The 20,274-nt window shown below is 38.3% G+C and overlaps 1 protein-coding gene across 2 annotated transcripts; it reads left to right on the forward strand.

Annotated features, from left to right (window-relative positions):
• The first annotated feature begins 1,740 nt into the window (after positions 1-1,740).
• Positions 1,741-18,286, forward strand: tbk1 (TANK-binding kinase 1). 2 transcript variants are annotated; one of them, XM_049566780.1, is made up of 21 exons: positions 1,741-1,782; positions 3,264-3,370; positions 4,927-5,067; positions 5,147-5,276; positions 5,687-5,868; positions 6,174-6,334; positions 6,414-6,524; positions 6,701-6,880; positions 6,986-7,182; positions 7,751-7,809; positions 8,133-8,224; positions 8,742-8,843; positions 8,945-9,023; positions 12,349-12,470; positions 12,554-12,630; positions 12,919-12,958; positions 14,351-14,452; positions 14,601-14,697; positions 15,953-16,053; positions 16,327-16,398; positions 17,211-18,286. In XM_049566780.1, the coding sequence occupies exons 2-21, from the start codon at positions 3,284-3,286 to the stop codon at positions 17,248-17,250; spliced, it is 2,172 nt and encodes a 723-aa protein (XP_049422737.1). In that variant the 5' UTR covers positions 1,741-1,782; positions 3,264-3,283; the 3' UTR covers positions 17,251-18,286. The 2 variants fall into 2 exon arrangements, with proteins under 2 accessions (XP_049422737.1, XP_049422738.1); XM_049566781.1 differs by lacking the exon at positions 1,741-1,782 and adding an exon at positions 1,811-1,913.
• Positions 18,287-20,274: the final 1,988 nt, after the last annotated feature.

Here is a 20,274-nt window from a genome sequence, read left to right on the forward strand (position 1 = left end):
ACAAAGAGCCGTTATCTTGACGACAAAACAAAACAACAAACGTTTACCCCACGTTTACACCAAACAAGCTCAACCTCAGTATGTTAATTTCTGATTAACTCAAATGAAAATGTTAAATATTAATGAACACTTACTAAACTGAAGTCAATGATTTACAAGAATTTGAGTAAAATTTTAAGATTTTCATTGGGTTTTTTTTTATTTATTTTTTCTTGTTAAACTACTCAAACTAAACTTAATTAAATTTTATAAGTAAATGACCTGAAAAATTAAAGGTTATATTCTGATTTTTGTCTAATGCGTCAATAAAAACTAAGCTGAGATGCTGAATTTAAATATTAAATTCAAAACTTACAAAATGCTTTCCAGTTTTATTGTTATTTCTGTTGCCCAGCAACCAGAAAAAGAAATAGGATAACTTTTAACTAACTTAACTATTTACATTCCCAAACCTAAAATGTACACAGTGCAGAAACAAGCTAAATCTCTTAAAATATTACTTCACCTGTGCAATGTTTTTTGTTTTATTTATGTATTTATAAATATTATCCTCATTATCTTAATTTAAATAAATCAATAAACATTCATATTTATCATAAAAAGAAATAGAATTTTAATGGTGTCAACTTCAAATGACAAAATATACATAAATAAAATATAAAACATGTCCATCCTCATGTTAATTTGAACAAATTTCTAAATTTAATACCTTGAAGAAGATCAATTTTATCTTTAATTAACAGAATAGAAACCAAGGCAGCAATGTTTTGTGTTATTGGGGTATTTATTTATTTCATCATGTCACCCCTCATTATCTTAACTGAAATCAATAAATTTGAAATCTTAGGAACAAAAAATTGATTTTTAATGCTCTTTAAAAAACTTTGAATAACAAAATGGACACCAAGGCAGCTTTGTGTTTTTATTGTGTATTATTTATTTATTTATTTATTTGCCATTTGTAAGTCTCATGTCATTCCTTCTTATCTTAATTTAAACAAATCCATAACTTAAAAAAAAAGATTTTAATGTTTTTACTTTGAATGACAAAAGGCAGCAATGACTTCTTTTATTGTGTATTATGTATTTATTTATTTGTATCTGTCAAACATTCCAGCAACAACATACATGTAATAAACCAAACAAAAATTACCCATAATTAAATTTGAAAAACGAAAAACGTAAATTAGAATAATTAAACACGACAGTAGGAACAAAATTTATATGAAAACAGACACAAATTGTTTTTCTACTGTGTTTTTAATAATTTTTAGATAAACGTTTTAACTTATTTACACAGTCTAAAAACTTTGTAGTAACCGTTATATTTGTGAGTTTCTTGATGTTTATATTGCAGAGTTGTTATCGCAGTGTTTAATAAATGTGTTATATAAACGGGCCTCACTGACAGGTAGGTTTTGATTCAGGTTTCTGTGCAGCTACCGTAATAACTGGTAACAGCCAGGAGTGCGCACAGTTTGGCATATTTAGCTCCTCTTGCCACGTCAGTACAAACTGTTATTCCGCTACAAACTGACGTGACAGCAGGTGGGAGAGGCGAAGAGGATTAATTTAAAACAAAAAACCGAGCGTTGAAAGTTGTTTATATACCTGAGTTAGAAGGTAAGAGCTGCGCATATTTTTTAACCTGCCGCTGCTCGTCTGAGTATTACGATACTTTCGCCACGCCCTCTTTTCCTACACTCTGTGCGCTGATTGGCCCGCTGCTGTCATGTGGCCAGGAAACAGCGGAAGAAGAGGATTCCGCAGCAGAAAAGAAAGGTGAGGAAATAAACAAAAATAAAAATGACTCATTTTAAACGAGAAAACACGCAAATATAATTTGTTCACCGTTACCGGTTTGTAGCTCGGCGTGTTAGCTCACGGATCCGGTGTCGTGTTGCAGATATACGGTCAGTTTTTTTGCACGACGCGGGTTTAAATGATCGTGTTTTTAGTTCCGATTTCTGTGACAGTCAGCGTCCATGTCTGCCGACTGAAAGTGAAAATATAAAACGCACAACACGCTAACAGACACAATTACTGACATTAATACAACACACAGGAGATCTCTGAACCTTTAACGGCGCGGTGTGTTTATATATTAATGAGCTAATGTTAGCTGATGTCATTGTTAGCTCCTCATTAAAGATAATTAGGTGGGTTTGATGCGGCGGCTCGTGAATCCGGAGCAGCAGATTTAGTGACATTAAATAGAATCAGAGCATTTTAATAATCTGCTGTATCATCGTCACGTTACGGTGAATTCTGTCTCTGAAACGGGAGTTTCCCACCTACGGACCGTGACGTCAAGAGCAGATTACGCGGTGACGTAGTGAAAGTATATAAACTTATTCAATCATTCATTAGTGTTTCTGGTTTTGACGTGAAAATTTGCAAAACAAAAAATAAAATATAAAATAAATGTGGCACAAAATAATGATAATAATTTGTGTTAAAAATATAATTAATAATTACACAAAATAAAATCATATATGTAAAAAAAATAAATAAATGTGACACAAAATACTACTACTAATAACATATGTTAAAAAATATTTTAAAATTAAATAAAATAATATTTCCAAAATAATAAAAAAAAATAACTCAAAATACAATCACAGGTGTCAAATAAATGAATTAAAATGACAAAAAATAAGATATATAATATAAATAAATATGACAAAAAAGTAATTACACACAATTAAAACAATAAATATGTATAAAAATTAATTAAAAATAAAATATATACATTAACATAGGTTTGCAAAACAGTCCACCAATTTAAAAAATAATATATAATATAAAATATCAGAGTTAATATGACAAATTGAAAAAAGACATAACTTAACAAATTATATAAAATGCATAAATCAAACAGTAAGTTAAATAAAATCTGTCAATTTTTATCTTATATCTGTTTTTTAATTTTATTACGTTGTATAGTAATATTTATTATATATGTACATACTTATAAAATACAAAAAAATAAATAATTATTTAGTGATTTATTGAGCTCATATGTTAGTCATCAGAAAAATAATAATAAACTATTTTGATAATCAGATAATTGTTTAAATAATTTTCCGAGTAAAGCTGCCCTCACCTCATGGTTACAGCTTTGTCACTGTGATGATTTTATTATTTGACGCCACCTTTTGATACACAGAGATTTCAGCTGGTGTTGGAAAGTACAGAGGATTGATTTCCAGCCTGGCTGTCGATCACTTCCTGTTATTGATGAGTTGTTTGTGTGTTTTCAGCATCACTTGCAGCCGTCAGGATGCAGAGCACCACCAACTACCTGTGGCTCATCTCCGACCTGCTGGGTCAGGGAGCCACAGCGAACGTTTACCGCGGCAGACACAAGGTACGACCTCACACCTGACTCACCTGAGCTGCTGCAGGACGGCTCAGAGCCAATCACTGAGCAGGAAGGTGTTTAAAGGACAGTCTGCATTTACAGGATTCAGTTTTACAGGATGCTTATCTTGACTTTTCAGTTGGAGAAGCCAAAACCAAATGTTCCTATCTGGTTGTTTTATCCATAAACTATTTCTCAGCTGGTTTTATATTCAGTTTACTCTCCATCATGGTACTATACTATATCAGCTCATGACTTTTGTTGTGGGGTTGCCAGGTTTGATAGCATCGTACATGTGCTGAAATAATATATGTCTTTTAAAGATAGAGAAAAAGACCAAAGTCTCAGATTCTCAGAACAGAAGCTCCTTTTCAGTGTTTTCATTTGACGTGTTGGGATTTATGTTCAGATCATGTCGACATAGTTTCAGTTGATCTGGTTGGTTGTGTAGAAATCTGTGAAACACAACACGGGGGTGTTTTCCATCTGGCCAATGTGGTTAGAGAGGTTGTTGTCGCCAAATGGGACGTCCTCACTTTCTAATTCGACTGCTGACATAGAAGAGACGGAAAGGAGCATCTCTCCAGTGTCATGCTGAGGAAGCAGAAACTACTTTGTCTAATCTACTGTTGTGCTTTCACAATCCCGTCACATCAGCTGACCAATCAGTAAACAGAGTGTAAGGGTGTTGTCTTTTATAAAGCTTCCTCAGAGGAAACACATGTGGTTCCTCACTCGGAGCTCGAACCTCAGCCGATGACCGGGTCATGAGCCGGAGGACGGAGAAGTCCGGATGGGAGGACGCAGAATTATCTGAATGGGAAGCACAAACTCTGTTTACATACGGAGAGGAAAAGATTCAGTGTAGGAAGAGCCGTGCTTCTGCTTTTTACATCCGAAAACTCAGATCTCATGTCAAAGATTGTGAGCATCAGACGACACAGTTTGTATTTTGGTTGATCCAGAAAAAAAAGCCTTCAGGCTGTAAAACTGCACAAAGGGGGAATTTCCCAACACTTCAGACCTGAATCTTCAGAGTCTGAGGATCAGTCTGAACCTGATCTTCTGTTTGAATTTGGGATCACATGTCTCGTTTAATGTCGATGCCTCAGGTCTGTTGGGTCAACTCAGGGCTTTTACGCAGGCGGCGCCCTCAGAATTGCATCTCTGCTTTTTGCAGATGAGGTGGTTCTGTTGGCTTCATCACACCGTGACCTCCAGCATGACCTGGGGTGGTTTGCAGCGGTCGGGATGAGAGTCAGCACCTTAGAGATAGGGTGAGGAGCTCAGACATCCGGAGGGAGCTCGGAGTAGAGCCACTGCTCCTTCACGTCGAAAGGGGTCAGTTGAGGTGGTTCAACATCTGATCAGGATCCTCCAGGGCGCCTCCTGTTAGAGGTGTTCCGGGCACGTCCAACTAGCTGGAAAGCGTTGCTGGGGAGAGGAATACTTTGCTCAGCCTGCTGCCCCCGCAACCCAGCTTGGATAAGCAGTCGAAATTGAACTGATGGAATAAATCTTAAATATAATGTGTCTGACTGCATTTTCTTTGTGTTGAACAGAAAACCGGCGACCTGTACGCCGTCAAAGTTTTTAATAACCTGAGCTTTCTGAGGCCGCTGGACGTCCAGATGAGAGAGTTCGAGGTTCTGAAAAAACTCAACCACAAGAACATCGTCAAACTCTTCGCTGTGGAGGAAGAGGTCAGTGACTGCCAGATAAGACGTTTGTCATTTAATAAACATGTCTCTAACCTCCTCTTCATCGTCGTCTTCCTCTCAGTCTAACACCCGTCACAAGGTCCTGGTGATGGAGTACTGTCCCTGTGGGAGTCTCTACACGGTTTTAGAGGAGTCGTCCAATGCTTACGGACTTCCTGAGGACGAGTTTCTTATAGTTCTGCACGATGTGGGTCAGTGGGACAATTTGATCTTCTGAAATATTAATTTATGTTCCCGAATATTCGTTCAGACGGAAGTTTGGTTCCATACAGTTTCAGATTTTAATCCTAACGAGGCCGCTAATCAGTCAATCAAAACTTTACCACAGACTCAGGGTCCAGATAAAAGACATAACGTAGAATAAGTTGCGTACAAAGGTGCAATAAGAGCATTGACTCCTGCAGCTACAAACATTTTTACTTGATCTACACCATCTTAAATGATATTCTCATAGCATCATTATGAGCTACTTGAAGTTGAACTTTGATAAATTCTTTGTGTTCTCGTTTTGTTGACCTGCTGTCAGAGATGGATTCAGGACGCTTACCTGTAGTGTTTCAGTGACTCTGATGTGCTCTCTGATTGGACGTTGTGTCTGCAGTGGCAGGTATGAACCACCTAAGAGAGTACGGTATCGTCCACCGGGACATCAAACCAGGAAACATCATGCGTGTGATCGGAGAGGATGGACGCTCTGTCTACAAACTGACAGACTTCGGAGCAGCGAGAGAGCTGGAGGACGACGAGCAGTTTGTGTCTCTGTACGGCACCGAGGAATACCTGGTGAGGGAAAACACACCTGGGGCCTCATTTATAAAACTCTGCAGTGAATCCACCATGTGTACGCCTGCCACTGCACAGTTTCCTTGGCATTGTCCGCATGTAGACCAGCCTCATGCCCCGTCATTTACACACCCACATTCAACCATAAATTGTTGATGTGAAGCTCCTCATGTGTAGATAACAGAAACTTTCCTGAGCTTGCCACAGCCTGACAAAAATTCCATCACAGCTTTCCAGGGGTCCAAGTTGACATCTTTAACTTCCTGCCTACCTCTTGACCTCTTCTTCATGTGTTCCCTGTGCAGCATCCCGACATGTATGAGCGAGCCGTGTTGAGAAAAGACCACCAGAAGAAGTACGGAGCCACGGTCGACCTGTGGAGCATCGGGGTCACGTTCTACCACGCCGCCACCGGCAGCCTGCCGTTCAGACCGTTCGAGGGGCCGCGCAGGAACAAAGAAGTCATGTAAGAGTGAGACGTGAGATTGGTTCTGAGAAGGAGGAGGGAAGAATTAAAAACTGACTGAGCTGTTTGTTGGTCTCAGGTATAAAATCATCACAGAGAAACCGTCCGGGACGATCTCTGGACATCAGAAGTGCGAGAACGGGAAGATCGAGTGGAGCACAGAGATGCCGGTGTCCTGCAGTCTGTCCAAGTAAGACAACACTGTAAACATGTTAGTGTTTTAATAAATAATGAATTGGTGTTAAATAAATAGGAAGTAAATCAAACACGAAGATATGTATCCACGACCTATGATACCAGAATATATTGCATGTATATATCAGTAGTGATTATAGCCATGAACCTGACTCCGGTCTGATGTTTCAGGGGTCTTCAGAGCCTCCTGACTCCGGTGCTCGCCAACATCCTGGAGGCTGATCAGGAGAAGTGTTGGGGCTTCGACCAGTTCTTCGCTGAAACCAACGACATCCTGCACCGGACTGTCGTCTACGTGTTCAGTCTGCAGCAGGCCACGCTGCACCACGTCTACATCCACGAATACAACACGTAAGAGACACTTCACTGAAACATCAGTGTGGAGGATCTGTTTAGTAACAAAATCTGACTGTGTTCAGTGCGTCTGAAAGCAGCTGTTCCCTCATGTGTCCACAGGGCGGCGCTCTTCCAGGAGCTGCTGTCGCGCAGAGCCAGCATCCCGCTGCACAACCAGGAGCTGCTGTACGAGGGCCGCTGCCTCGTCCTCGACCCCAACCGCCAGGCCAAGACCTTTCCCAAGACCTCCAGAGACAATCCCATCATGCTCGTCAGCCGCGAGTCCGTCGCCACTGTGGGACTCATCTTCGAAGACCGTACGTAGTGCTGCACAGTAAAAGCAGGTTTTATTCTTTATTCTGCAGACACAGAATGATCCAGGATATCAGTACGATATTCAGAGAGCACGATTTACTTGATCAAACATAACCGAAAAACCTCAGAAATTAATTTCCCACTTTGTTTCTATTATTATTCAGACCCTTGATTAATTAAGAGTTTGCATCATGTTTAATAAGAACCAGCTTCATTCCTTAACTTGAATTCCAGGAGGTATTTAAAGGTCTTAAAAAGTCTTAAATTTGCCGGCTCCTGCTGTCGTACTCTTTCTCTTTATTCCGAGAAAGGCATGTGTCTGCAAGTTTTGGAAAATTCTGAATCTTAAAACATAAAAATGAGCTGAAGAAGGAACAAAAACTTAAGTCTGATGTACAAGTGTATGATTTTCTCTGTTTTTGGTCAAACCACCCAGCAGAGTTAAGTTTCTCTGTTGTTCAGTTTAGTCTGTAATGCCTAATAAAACAAACTCAGAAAGGTTTAACATTTCAATGAACTCAAAGAGGAAAAAAAACATTTTAACTTTTTTTTAACTTTTTGTCTTCACAGCTAGTCCTCCCAAAGTTCAGCCTCGCTACGATCTCGACCTGGACGCCAGCTACGCAAAGGTACTTATTTAACACAATAATTTGAGCACTGTGACGTCTCAGATGATTGACATTGACATTAGAAAGTGTCACATTTATCTTGCAAGTGTACTCTTCTTCAGCGTTTGCTTTACTTCCTGGATTTTTCCCACATGGAAATTCTGACCAATCAAGAGCAGCTTTCTCACACAAGGCATTTGATCTGGTCCTCTTGTAAATGCTGCCGTGAGAACACGAACCAAGGATTAAACGAATGTTACAGGAAGTTTTAAACACATTTTTTCCTCGGGGAATAAGAGCATGATGTTTTTCTCACTGACGGTCATGTTGTTGTTGTTGTTCAGACGTTTGCAGGTGACGTTGGACATTTATGGAAAACTTCAGAGTCTCTGCTGGTTTATCAGGAGCTGGTGCGGAAAGGAGTTCGAGGTTTGATGTAAGTTCTGTGACGGCTTCCTGCTGCTTCGTGTGTGTTTTCCCCTGTCTGTCTGTCTGCTGGGACTTGCAGGTCCTGGTGATCGCACAAGGTCCAGTCAACCCACAAAAAGAAGAGTGTGAATCCCCTCTACTTTATCTGCCTATCCAAATCTATCTAACACTTAACTCATTCCTGGTCTTCATGCAGTGCCGTCAACTCAGTCGTCACTTTCTACAAGCTCATTCATTCATTAAGCCGTCCACCCAGTGAGCACGTGTTTAGATTTAGCTCACTTCCTGTTTGTGTTCATGAGGTGGATCAGGATATAAAACCGTGCCCAGAAACCCTGAGATCAAAGAAAATAAAAAGGGTTTAGAAAAAAGCTTGCTGTAAGAGAGCATGGTCAGAATCTTAATTATAAAAACTTAGAAATACTAAATGATAAAAGCATCAGCCAAAGTCTTTCAATATAAAGCATATATCTTTCAGCAATAAATGAATCTGTGCTGATGAAAGCGTGTGTTTGTTTCCCCAGCGAGCTGATGAAGGAGGACTACAGCGAGATTCAACACAAGAAGTCTGAGGTTTTCCATCTGTGTAACTACTGCACTCAGATCCTGGAGAAGACCGAGCAGCTGTGAGTGACTCACACTCAGTAACAGACATCATGTGACTTCAGTGTATCTACAGTTAACGCGTGTCAGATAACCACAGCACCTGTTGTCTCCTGTCCCGCAGGTTTGAGGTGCTGATGCAGGCCAACATGATGTCATCAGAGTACGACGAGATCTCCGACATGCACAAAAAAATTCTCAGAGTGAGTGCTCGCTTCATTTGTTATTTTACATGTTAACTTGTCTGTGGTCGAGAACTTCACCTGTGTACGTTAGTATAGTCACTGTGAGGCTAGCAAGGCTCTGATCTGTGTGGTTGCTAAGGCTTAACTTCATGGTTACTAAGGTTACCAAGACGGTTAGGGGGGTTGTTAAGGCATTAGTATGGTCACTGTGTGGTTGGCAAGTAAGTGGTTGCTAAGATAATGGTGACTGCAAGGGCTGGTTGATATGAATGTGAGTATCGTATTAGGCTATATCGCAATACACGTGTTGATGTTTTCGCTGTGAACTTGAAGCTTCCAATCAACAGTTGTCGTTAGCAGTTAGCACGAAGTTAAACTGTTGCTGCTGCACCTTTCAACGTGAGGGTTCACTCACTGTGAGCTGGAAACACACCAGCAGCTCTCTCAGTGGTGCTCCATGGTTGCAAAACGTGACTAAATAGTTGTGGTGTGGAGCCCTGCTGGTACAAACACACAAGCTTTGTCTGCCCACGCTATCGGTAGTCTCACTAAGAGAAACTCTTACAGTGCCAGTTTTTTAAAGATATTTTTGGGCAATTTTGCCTTTAATTGATAGGAAAGTCAAGTGTGAAAGGGGGAGAGACGGAATGACATGCAGCAAAGGGCCACAGGCTGGAGTCGAACCCGGGCCGCTGCGGCAACAGCCTTGTACGTGGGGCGCCTGCTCTATCCAATAAAGCACGATTTATGGTCCTGCGTTAAATCAACGACGTACCTACGTCGTAGGGTACGTGGCTACGCAGGAGGAGGTTTCCGTATTTCCAGATTGCGCCATCCCCGCCATCTTTAAACATCTTCTGTTGCGATGTAGATGTTGCAGTATTAACATACTTTCTTCGACATCCAATAACTCCAACTCCAGCAAGATTCTCTCTCTCTCTCGGTCGCCATTGTTCACTGTGACCGGAAAAGCCGGAGGCTAAACAAAGAATCAACTAGAGACGACGATAACCATTCAGGAAAGGAACGCAGCCCTCTACCGCTCTGGCGGTGAATTGCACCGCTGTAATGGTTTTTGGTCTGTGTAGCTCTTTGGAATTAGACGACAGGCAGAAACTCACTTCCACAGGAGTGTGGGATTTCACAAATGCTCATCGTTTATTTTTTTTTTTATGTCCACTTAAAAACACTCCAACCTTACTAAGCCCGGTCGTACAGCTACTACAATTTCATACATGAACATAATAGTACTTACAACCATCACTGGCTACGGTTACATGATGGCTTCTCATTCAGAATGAAATAAATATGAATGAAATCATTCGGAATTAAAGTTTTTCCATGTAGATTACACGGGAAATATTCATTCCGAATGAGGGTTTACACGGGAGATCAGTTTAATCGCCTTTATTCAGGTCTGCGCAAGATTTGGGGCAGGGAAGGTTTCTGATTGGATAGGGGGCGGGGCGGATGTTACGTGTTTATGTTTACCAGAAGAAAACACTGTAGTCCTCGCTCCGGATAACAAGATGCGTGACGACGCCGTTCTTACTGCCTTTTTTCGGGCTTGTTTTGCTTATATTCTTGAAGCAGCAGTACGACAACAACCTTGTTCTGCTAATGCTTCGTCTGTTGAGGAGGAGAAGGGAGGTAGAAGGTCGAAGACGGGAGATAGAAGAGCGTGCTTTGGTGAATGGAAACCGGTGAGTGCAACAAATCCGACTGCTCTATCTCAGCCTGTTGCTATGCACGCTATATACGTCATCGCACCAGAACGGCAAGGAAACGAGCATGCGCAGAAAGACCGGAATGAGTGTGTACATGCACACAAAATTCTTTCATTCGGAATGACAAACGGAATAAACCACCCCCTTTAATCGGATTTAATTTTCAATTGGAATGACCGTTTACATGACCACTTTTAAAGCCTTTAATTCCGATTAAAAGTGGAATTAAACTGTGCATGTAAACGTACTAAGTGTTGTGTTGAGAGACAAAAAGAAAAAGCAGGAGCACATAGGCATACGTCCGACCAGCATTGGGTGCGCTCTCAGCGACACAGTATACACCATGTTAAAGGCACATTTCATATATTCAACTGTTACACTGCGACAAAATGGAGTGACAGAGAAGTTCGAAGGGTTCACGACGGCGTCACAGCAACGATGTAGGTACGACGTAGGTACGCTGCAGGACCATAAATCAGGCTTAAGCCACCGACGCCCCTACAGTGCCACTGTCTGACATGATGATTTACTCACTGTGAGCTGGAAACACACCAGCAGCTCTCCAGTTCATACATTAACAGTATTTGCAAGTTGCAGTGGTGCTCCATGGTTGCAAAACGTGACTAAATAGTTGTGGTGTGGAGCCCTGCAGGTACAAAGACACACAGTTTGTCTGCCCACACTATCAGTAGTCTCACTAAGAGAAACTGTCACTGCGGACTAGTTTCCAGGCAACCACCCCATCACGTCCTTACACTAACCTTCCCCTGTAATCAATCTACCATTTTTAATTTCATTTCACAGTAATCAGTGTGTTGCTGCCATGTTGAGGCAGAGGGTGCTGTCTGTAGCTCTGGTTGAGGGTGAGAGGCTGTCAGCAGATAAACAGAGATCTGTGTGGGTACATGAGACCCTAAAGAAGAGGCTGGATCATGGGGAGTACCACCAGTTGGTCCAGGAGCTTCTCCTCCATCATGGACGTTTACAGGCAGATTTTAGGATGATTCAGGGGCAGTTTGACAACCTGCTGTCTATCATCAGGCTGTACAGCTCTGGATATTTAGCAACCACTAGCACCAGTTTGTCCTCCATTGTTTACCAACTGAAAACTTGTTGTCATGACCACCACAGAAGGCCCGCCTCTCAAATCATCTAAATCATCCGATTGGACAATGGGAAAAGTTGAGTTGAAGTTTTTTCAACTTGAGAAGTTCAGAGCACGCCAGAAAAAACGCCAGGTGCCTAGAGCGCAGAAACGTGAGTCGAGTAGCAGTAGAACAAGCTGCAATACATCGAGCTTATTTGATATCTTGCCCACCCTGAGTGACTGCTGTGGTGTTGCTAGGTGGTTACTAAGTGCAGGGTTCCCACAATCATGGAGAAGTCATGGAATTAGTTAAGATCATTGAAAGTTTGGGAAAAATCATGGAATTTTGTTGCGTGTAGTGAAACTGTTTCAGTAATCTACCGTGGATAAACTTCCACTCAATGTAATATAACGGCAGATTTATTTTCGGTAACGTAGCTCTAATATGTGTCTGTGTGACGTCTGTGTTTGAAGTGCTTCGTATTTATTAGGGTGTATTTATATATTACGTCCCGGACTGTGTGTGCAGATCTCCAGCTCTCTGGAGCCCATCGAACGGACGACACAAGACATCAAGGGTAAGTTCATCCCTGGAGGCCTGCTGACCGACGGCTGGACACAACAAGTGGGGACACACCCCGAGGACAGGAAGTAAGGCCGTCTGTGTGTGTTTAGATGTAGCAGTATGTAGTACATGTATGTTTCAGTGTGTGACGGTGAGTTTGTCTCTGCAGTGTGGAGAAAATCAAAGTGCTGCTGGATGCCATCACAGCCATCTACCAACAGTTCAAGAAGGACAAAGCTGAGAGACGTAAGTTCTCCCACACAGACTCAGATCTGTCTGTTTGTGAATTACTGGCAAATCTGATCACTTTACAACCCTGAAAATTAAAAAAAAGTCACAGCCTAAATGGTCAGTAAACAAGTTGTGTAATATGTGATGTGTATACAGGAGCTATTTATGTAATTTCTCTCTTTAATTGAATTGATTTTATTTAGTTCTTAATCTGATTTGCGACTTCTCTGGTCTGTTTCTTGTGCTGCTGTAACAGAGAGTTTCCCTCACTGAGGCTCAGTATATTTTATATTCTGTGTTCAGGTCTGCCCTACAACGAAGAACAGATCCATAAATTTGACAAGTAAGTTTCTTGAATTTTTTTTGTCAGATATCACTGTCATCATGCGGCCATCAAACACAAAACACAGTAAAAACACTTTAAGGTCAAAATGTAGTTAAAACCTGTACCTGACTTCCTGACATCTGTTTAACTATGTAAACAAACATTATGCCATAGAAATATTTAATTTCTGTTAAAAAAAACAGCATCTTTAGTTTGCAGTAACTACAAAACCGTACTTTAGGTTTCAATTAAAAAAAATAAACACTTTAAAATGTACATTATCAATCATGTTAATTACAATAATATGATATAATAAAACAAATGAATAAAATAATAAAATTGTTTAAAAAAAAATAAGAATAATGCTAAAACAAAAATTGGGGGGAAAGTTCACATGTAATTCAGTAATTATTGTTTGGTTTTTTTTACACTGTATAATTATAGTTAAAACGGCATTTCATTTTTTTAATAGACACTAAACAATATTATAAAAGAAAAATTAAAATGTAGCAGAAACATCACAAAAGGAAAAAAGAAAATGGAGCAAAAGTCATAGTTCACGCTTTGCCATTGAAAAATAGCTAACTATATAGCTAAAAGAAGAGAGCAATGTTAAATGAAAGCTAGCTTGTCAGCTAGCCTTAGCTAAAAGTAAAGCTAAGTTTAGTTACTGATTCCCCTCATGTTATCCGTTAAAAATATTTATTTTGTTGTCAGTAACATTTTGGTTTTTCAGTTTGTTAATTCCACATAAGTTACTGTCATGAGTCAGCAGCTAAATCTGTTCATGATGGAGAAGAAAAGCAGCTAATCTCCTGCTAAAGCTAACCACCTTAGTATAAAGATAGCCAGCTGCTGCTGAGCTTAGCTAAAAGTAAAGCTAAGTTTAGTCATTGATTCCTATTGATTTCCCTCAAGTTATCTGTTACTGGCAAATAGCAATTTTGATGAAGTAATCGAAGGAGTCAAATCATGACAGAAAAGAAAAACAGTTTATCTCCTGCTAATGCTAACTAGCTCAGCATAAAGGTAGCTAGCATAGCAGACTTTAATTTAATTTGTTTTCATTTATGCCTAATGAATTTCGTGTGATCTGTGGTTAAACTGCCCTTAAATCACACACTTATATAAAGTCAGTATTAAATTGTAAATTAATGACTTAAATTGATTTCAATAGAAATATTATTAATACTCAGACAGACAGAAACACATTTTGGAAGCTTTGGGCTGCAAATAATCAAACTCGCGCTGTTGGTAGATTGTTGCTCCACTGCAGCTGTAGTTGCAGCTCCCTGCCTGTAGAGGGCAGTTTTCTGATGTTTTCTGTCTGAACTCCGTCAGCGTGAACGTCCTCAGCTTTTATTTTGAAGTCCTGACCTGTGTGTGTGTGTGTGTGTGTGTGTCTGACAGGCAGAAGTTGGTGCTCCACGCCAGTAAAGCCCGGTCTCTGTTCACAGAGGAGTGTGCTATGAAATATCGCCTCTTCATCTCTAAGAGCGAAGAGTGGATGAGGTAAATCATCTCCTCCCCCTCCATTGTTCACCTGCACAAACAGACAGGAAGTGGGCCTGGTCTCCCTGATAACGCCCCCTGTTGCTTAGCGACAGTGTGAAGAGTCAACAGTTTGTGTGTTGAAGCTTGGTCGTCTTTGTGTTTTCAGGAAGGTTCATCACGTGAGAAAGCAGCTGCTCAGTCTGTCTGGTCAGCTGATCAGCATCGAGAAGGAGGTGACGATGCTGATGGAGAGAGCCATCAAGGTAAACTGAACACACCTGACGACATCATGACACGTCACATGTTAGTGTGAGAGGACTGTTAGACGGATACCAAAAACTCAGCTGGAGATCAGGGTCAAACCTGAGTGAGTGAAACACTCAGACTAACATGTAGTCAGACTCTTAACGGATTATCCTCCACACTGCATTGAAGTAGTCATTTTTCCTTAAAAGTCTTTCCTCTTGCACATCACTGCTTTGGAGAAAAACACCCAAAATCATCTTCAGAGGTCAATTTAATCAGATTTGTGATGTTAGTGTTAAATTAAATTCTGCTACAAAGAGCCATAGTCTGTATGTATGAATATAATGTATATAAAATTGAATTTTAAAGAAGAAAACTGGGCAAAAATTATTAAAAATCTGCGTAAGAAAATTAAAAATAAATAAAAATGAAAACAGTGCAAAAAAATCCCCCCCAAAAATATATTACAATTTAGCAAAAATACATAAATAAATGAAAAATTAAAAGCTACATTATAAAATAAACAATCAAAAGCGACACCATGAAAATGAAATGGAGCTGAAATCAATTTTAAAAAATCATCATAAAAAATACAAAACACCAAAACTCAGCCAAGAAACTACATTATGAAAAGAAATTATAAATATAAATTCATTAAAAAAGAAAATGGAGCAAAAAAAAATCAATCAGTAAAAAGTTACTTAAATGAAAAAATTAGAGCAAAAAATTCTTTTTGAAATACAGTAAAAATCAATATAAAATACATTATAAAAATAAAAATCAATTACAAATCCAATTGAATAAAAGCAAATATCAATTAAAAATACAATAAAAATGAAATGCTGTAAAAAATTCTGAAAAACTACATTATAAAAATAACAATAAAATGGAGCAAAAATTAATATAAAGCTACATTATAAAAAATAAATGAAATTCAGTTAAAAACAGATTACAAGAAAATATAATGGAGCAAAAATCGCTATAAAGCTATATTTAAAAGTAAATAAATTTCAAACAGGCCAACCTAAATCATACCTGAAAGACAGACAGGTGTGTAAAGAAATAAATTAATGCAAAATAAAACGTTTATGAAGTGAAAACACCAGACACAGTGACATCATCAATAACTGATATCAACAAACATCATGAGTCATAACTTACAGAACACAAATGGAAGAAGGATTAAAAGGTAATAATATTAAATGGACAAAATTAGTAATGTGTGTGTGTGTGTGTGTGTGTGTGTGTGTGTGTGTGTGTGTGTGTGTCCAGCTGCAGGAACAGCTGCCTCAGAAAGTTCTTCCTCTGGTGTCCAGCGGGATGAAACCTCAGGCCTACCTGAGTCAGAACACACTGGTGGAGATGACACTCGGGTGAGACCTTTATTTACTCTTCATCATCATCATCATCATCATCATTATTACATCACTGTGACAAACAAAAATAACAAGTAGCCTGATCACCTGCCTCGTGTTGAGTGTCACATTTAAACCTCACAAATAACAGATTTTATTTCCCACTGACTTTATCAGTGTAACTGTTGATATGATTCTCTGTTACAGAGTCGCCTCCGCTGACCACACGATAATAACGTCTAACAAAAGACAAACAAACAAATGTTTAATATCACTGACTCGATGTTTCAGGATGAAGAAGCTGAAGGAGGAGATGGAGGGCGTCGTCAAAGAGCTGGCAGAGAACAACCACTTCTTAGAGAGGTCAGACAGCACGACTAATACGTGTTTAATATATACATGAGAATAGCTTAGCTGTGGCGGCAGGAGGAAACTGCTAGCCTGGCTCCATATGTAACATGTTAAGGAGTTTTTGATCATTTAAGTGCATGAATTCAGTCACCAGTTAATTCCTTTCTTTAGTTAGGGTGCAAATTTGCTATTTGGTAAATGTTAAGAGTGTAATAGATTTAAGTATATTAAGGGGGGTTATGGATTAAGGGCTTTTAAGGGGACAGAAACCATTAAAATGTACCAAATAGTGTGAAAGCCTTCCCAACTGAAACATTAAGGCTCTTTTAAAGTATAAATGAATGAATGGTTGTCATGCCTTAAGGGTTAAATCAATCTGATTAAGGTGTTTTAAATAGCTTTTCTCTATGATTTAAGAAGTTAAGACTCCTTCAAATTTACTTTTCAGATTTTTCACCTTAATTGAAAAACTAAGGCTATTGTAATCCTTGAATTAATGGGATTTTAAGGGGATATATGAATGGATTAATTCGATTTTTTTTGGCTCTATAACCAACCAATACTTTTAAAAAAGTCGGAATTAGAATTTTAATATATCAGAGTCCAATTAAGTGTATTTATAACTCTCAGGGTTCAACAATAGACAATTTAAGTGTAAATTCAGAGGTGGTAAATTGATAAGGGGGTTTGACGCTGCTGTGAAACAAACCTCTCCTTCGATGGAGGCAGGCTAACAGTTTCCCTCGGCAACCACTCTTTGTGCTAAGCTAGGCTAAACATATTACTGAAAATGAAATATTAACATGTGGCTGTTTGTCCTTCAGATTCGGCACTCTGACGCTGGACGGAGGGCTGAGGGGTTAAGAGTCGGACAGTTTGAGAGACGTGGACAGGACCTTTGGAGACGCTGCGTTGTTTTTGTCACGGGAAGCGTCTGCAGCCATGTACATACTCTGTGTGTTTATCTTGTACATAATGTGACTGTAAGATGGAGCTTTTTTACCTAATGACCAGTAAAGGCAATCTGTGAAACCATAATCCCTTAAAACACGCTTTTATTAATCCTTTATTGTATCCTCCTGAACACAGCAGACGCCCTTATCTGAGTTAAGGTGTTTCCAGAGGTCCCTTGAAAACACTTGAAATTTTAAAACAAATTAAGATACATGGAAAACACCTCAATTTAGGCAAATGTGTTTGGTGTGTATTCAAGGGCTAGTTAAGGATTATTTAAGGGTTTTTTAAGGAATGAAAGGTTGTATCATAATGATTGGATGGTAATAAACTAAGGTACTTGAATGGGTTTTCCTGAAGAGGTACAAACCCCTTAAAATGAACGAAGTGACATTATAGGAGCTTTTTAATTTGGACTCAAAAAGGTCCTTACATTTTCAATAAAGGGGTGGGAAAAAAAACTTAAAAGGAAGGCCTGAATTTTCACCTTAGTTGAAACATTCTGACTTAAGGGATGGCTGTTTTGTTATTTTGTCAGTTTCAAGGGGTTTAAGATCCTTAAAATGCACCTTAGCTGTGCAGATAGTCCATTAAAAATACCTTAATTTATTACAAACCATTAATTATCTCCTCCCTTCGAGTCTAAAATACCTTAATTTCTTCGGGTAATGGTTAAAATAATAAGGGATTAATTTGAGAAATGCTGATTACATTAGCTGTTTATTTATTATTAGTAATCGATTACGTTCATCAGCTTGTCATAGATGAGGAAGTCGCTGGTCAGTGGTAACATGCAGAAAAAATACCTCTTCACCTTCATCAGTCCTTCAGCTCATCTTCATCTTTTACTCTTTAGAATATGTTGTTTTATTTTCGTCAGTAATCAGCATTTAAAATGCTCAATGACTGTTTCAAAAACCTGTAAATAAATAAATATGTTATCAAAGATGACGCTGTCTGAATGTGTTCAATCTGGAAATCACGTAACAGTTCAGAAGATAAATAATAATTTGTATAGTAGCAGATACAGTTTTGATTTACTGATTCAAAATGAAGATATTAAATTATCAAATAATAATTGAAATCAGTATCTGAATAGAAATGATTTAGATATTAACTGGTAATTGTAATAAAGATACAAAGTCAAAATCTGGACCTCCCGTGTTGAAACTGATTTAAGACGTAGACGCTTTAAAATATTAATGATTTGCTTTATAAAGTAAAAGTTTTCTCACTCATTGCCTCATTATTATAACTTTTATTCAATTCCAATTTTTTAGAATTTAATTTAGGCTACGAAATGAAATTTATGACATACTAAGATTTTAAAATATATAAATAGATAGAAATGTTTATAACAATGAAAAGATGAGATCGTAAGTCAGATTCATACCATAGAGTCAATCATTTTTACTACTGAAGTCAAAATTATTATTATTATCAGAGATATTTAAACAAAAATGTTAGAATCAAAATTTTGAGTCTGAAAAAAAAATTATTTTTAAAGCCAGAATTTTTACCATTTAGATTAAGAAAACAAGAATGAGAAATTCACTTTATAAGTCGGAATAACAAAATACTACAAAAAAAAAAAGACTTACCAAGTGAAAATTATGAGACAGTCAGTGAAGTTACTATCCAATCCTTTTGACTTTTTTTTTAACTTCTAAAATAATTTCTACTCTTTACTCACCGTCTCATAATTTCGACTCAGGCTATTTAATTAAGTTTTTCCATTTTCTTGGCAGCACTGAGCTTCCATACCTGTGAGGTTCTATCACACACTGGTTCTAACATGACTTAAAATATGAATTAAAATCACACGCGTGAAACCTGATGAAGTTCATGTGGAGTCACGGACTCAGGGTCAGTTTGTTGTCTTCCCTCCATCCCATCAGCACTGTTGTTGGTTTCCCGTAGCGACCGGCCTGTTGGATAATCACCGTCTCCTCGGCGCTGCGGTTGCCATGGCGACATGCTGCGACAGCAAACCCCCGTCAGCATCAGACCAATAATTGTAGATGGACAGCATCATTTCCTTTTAAAGAGCGGACGTGTTGCAGAGAGAGCAGCTCGTCACGGTGTGTGAAGGTCGACAGGTGACACTGTCTAAATAATTATCAATAATTCATAACGAAACAAAAACTAGTTTATTGACAAGTTTTCACATGCAGCAGATTTGCTTTGGAGTATTGGTGCATGACATAAACATATTTATAGATATGTTATAGATAGATAAAGCGAGTATTGCTAAAAGTCAAGAGACATGAATATGATATGGAAGAAAATCCCATTAAAGTATTTTCAAATATATGTGCTATATATCTGAATAAAAGAAGTAGAAGTGGTAGTTACCCGCAGAAATGTACAAAACTGTTGTCAAAGGAACCTGCATAATCTGACAATATGAAGTATAAGAAGATTGTGTGCATGTAAAGAGCACAGCACTGAAAAACAAGTGACACTTTAAATGTTAAGTTAGTTTCATGAAATATATATATAAAAAAAAAGATTAAAACATAATAGAAGCAAAAATAAATAAAAGAATAAAGAAGAATAGTGCAGGACTTAAAATCAATACAATAATTAAAAGTAGAGTAAAACCATCACTTCACCTGATAACTAATGTGGATTATTCAAATTAAAAAAAAACACCTTTCTATTGTTATATTTCTATTTATCTATTTATTTTATCTAATTTTATTTTATTTTATTATACTGTTTTAACTCATGAATTGTGATGTTATATTTAGTCCTATAAATATTTTAGTAAAACGTTTCTGACCATTAATTTTGGCACCAATGAGAAAATTGTAAAGACGAAGAAAAGGATGAATTAATATGAATTAAAGATGAATTATCATATTGCTTTTAATGTTTTTAGTTCAAGTTCTTTATATATATCATGTGCAAGAAATACAGAGGAGCTGTTGT

The sequence above is a fragment of the Epinephelus fuscoguttatus genome, linkage group LG22, assembly GCF_011397635.1.
Source record: "Epinephelus fuscoguttatus linkage group LG22, E.fuscoguttatus.final_Chr_v1".
NCBI lineage: Eukaryota > Metazoa > Chordata > Actinopteri > Perciformes > Serranidae > Epinephelus > Epinephelus fuscoguttatus.

What these genes read in the sequence shown, in the direction of transcription:
- tbk1 (XM_049566780.1), top strand. Translation starts at nt 3,284, where the DNA reads ATGCAGAGCACCACCAACTACCTGTGGCTCATCTCCGACCTGCTGGGT. An exon ending in TGGACGCCAGCTACGCAAAG is followed by an intron (nt 7,810 to 8,132) that starts GTACTTATTTAA and finishes GTTGTTGTTCAG; the next exon opens with ACGTTTGCAGGTGACGTTGG. An exon ending in TGATGGAGAGAGCCATCAAG is followed by an intron (nt 14,698 to 15,952) that starts GTAAACTGAACA and finishes GTGTGTGTCCAG; the next exon opens with CTGCAGGAACAGCTGCCTCA.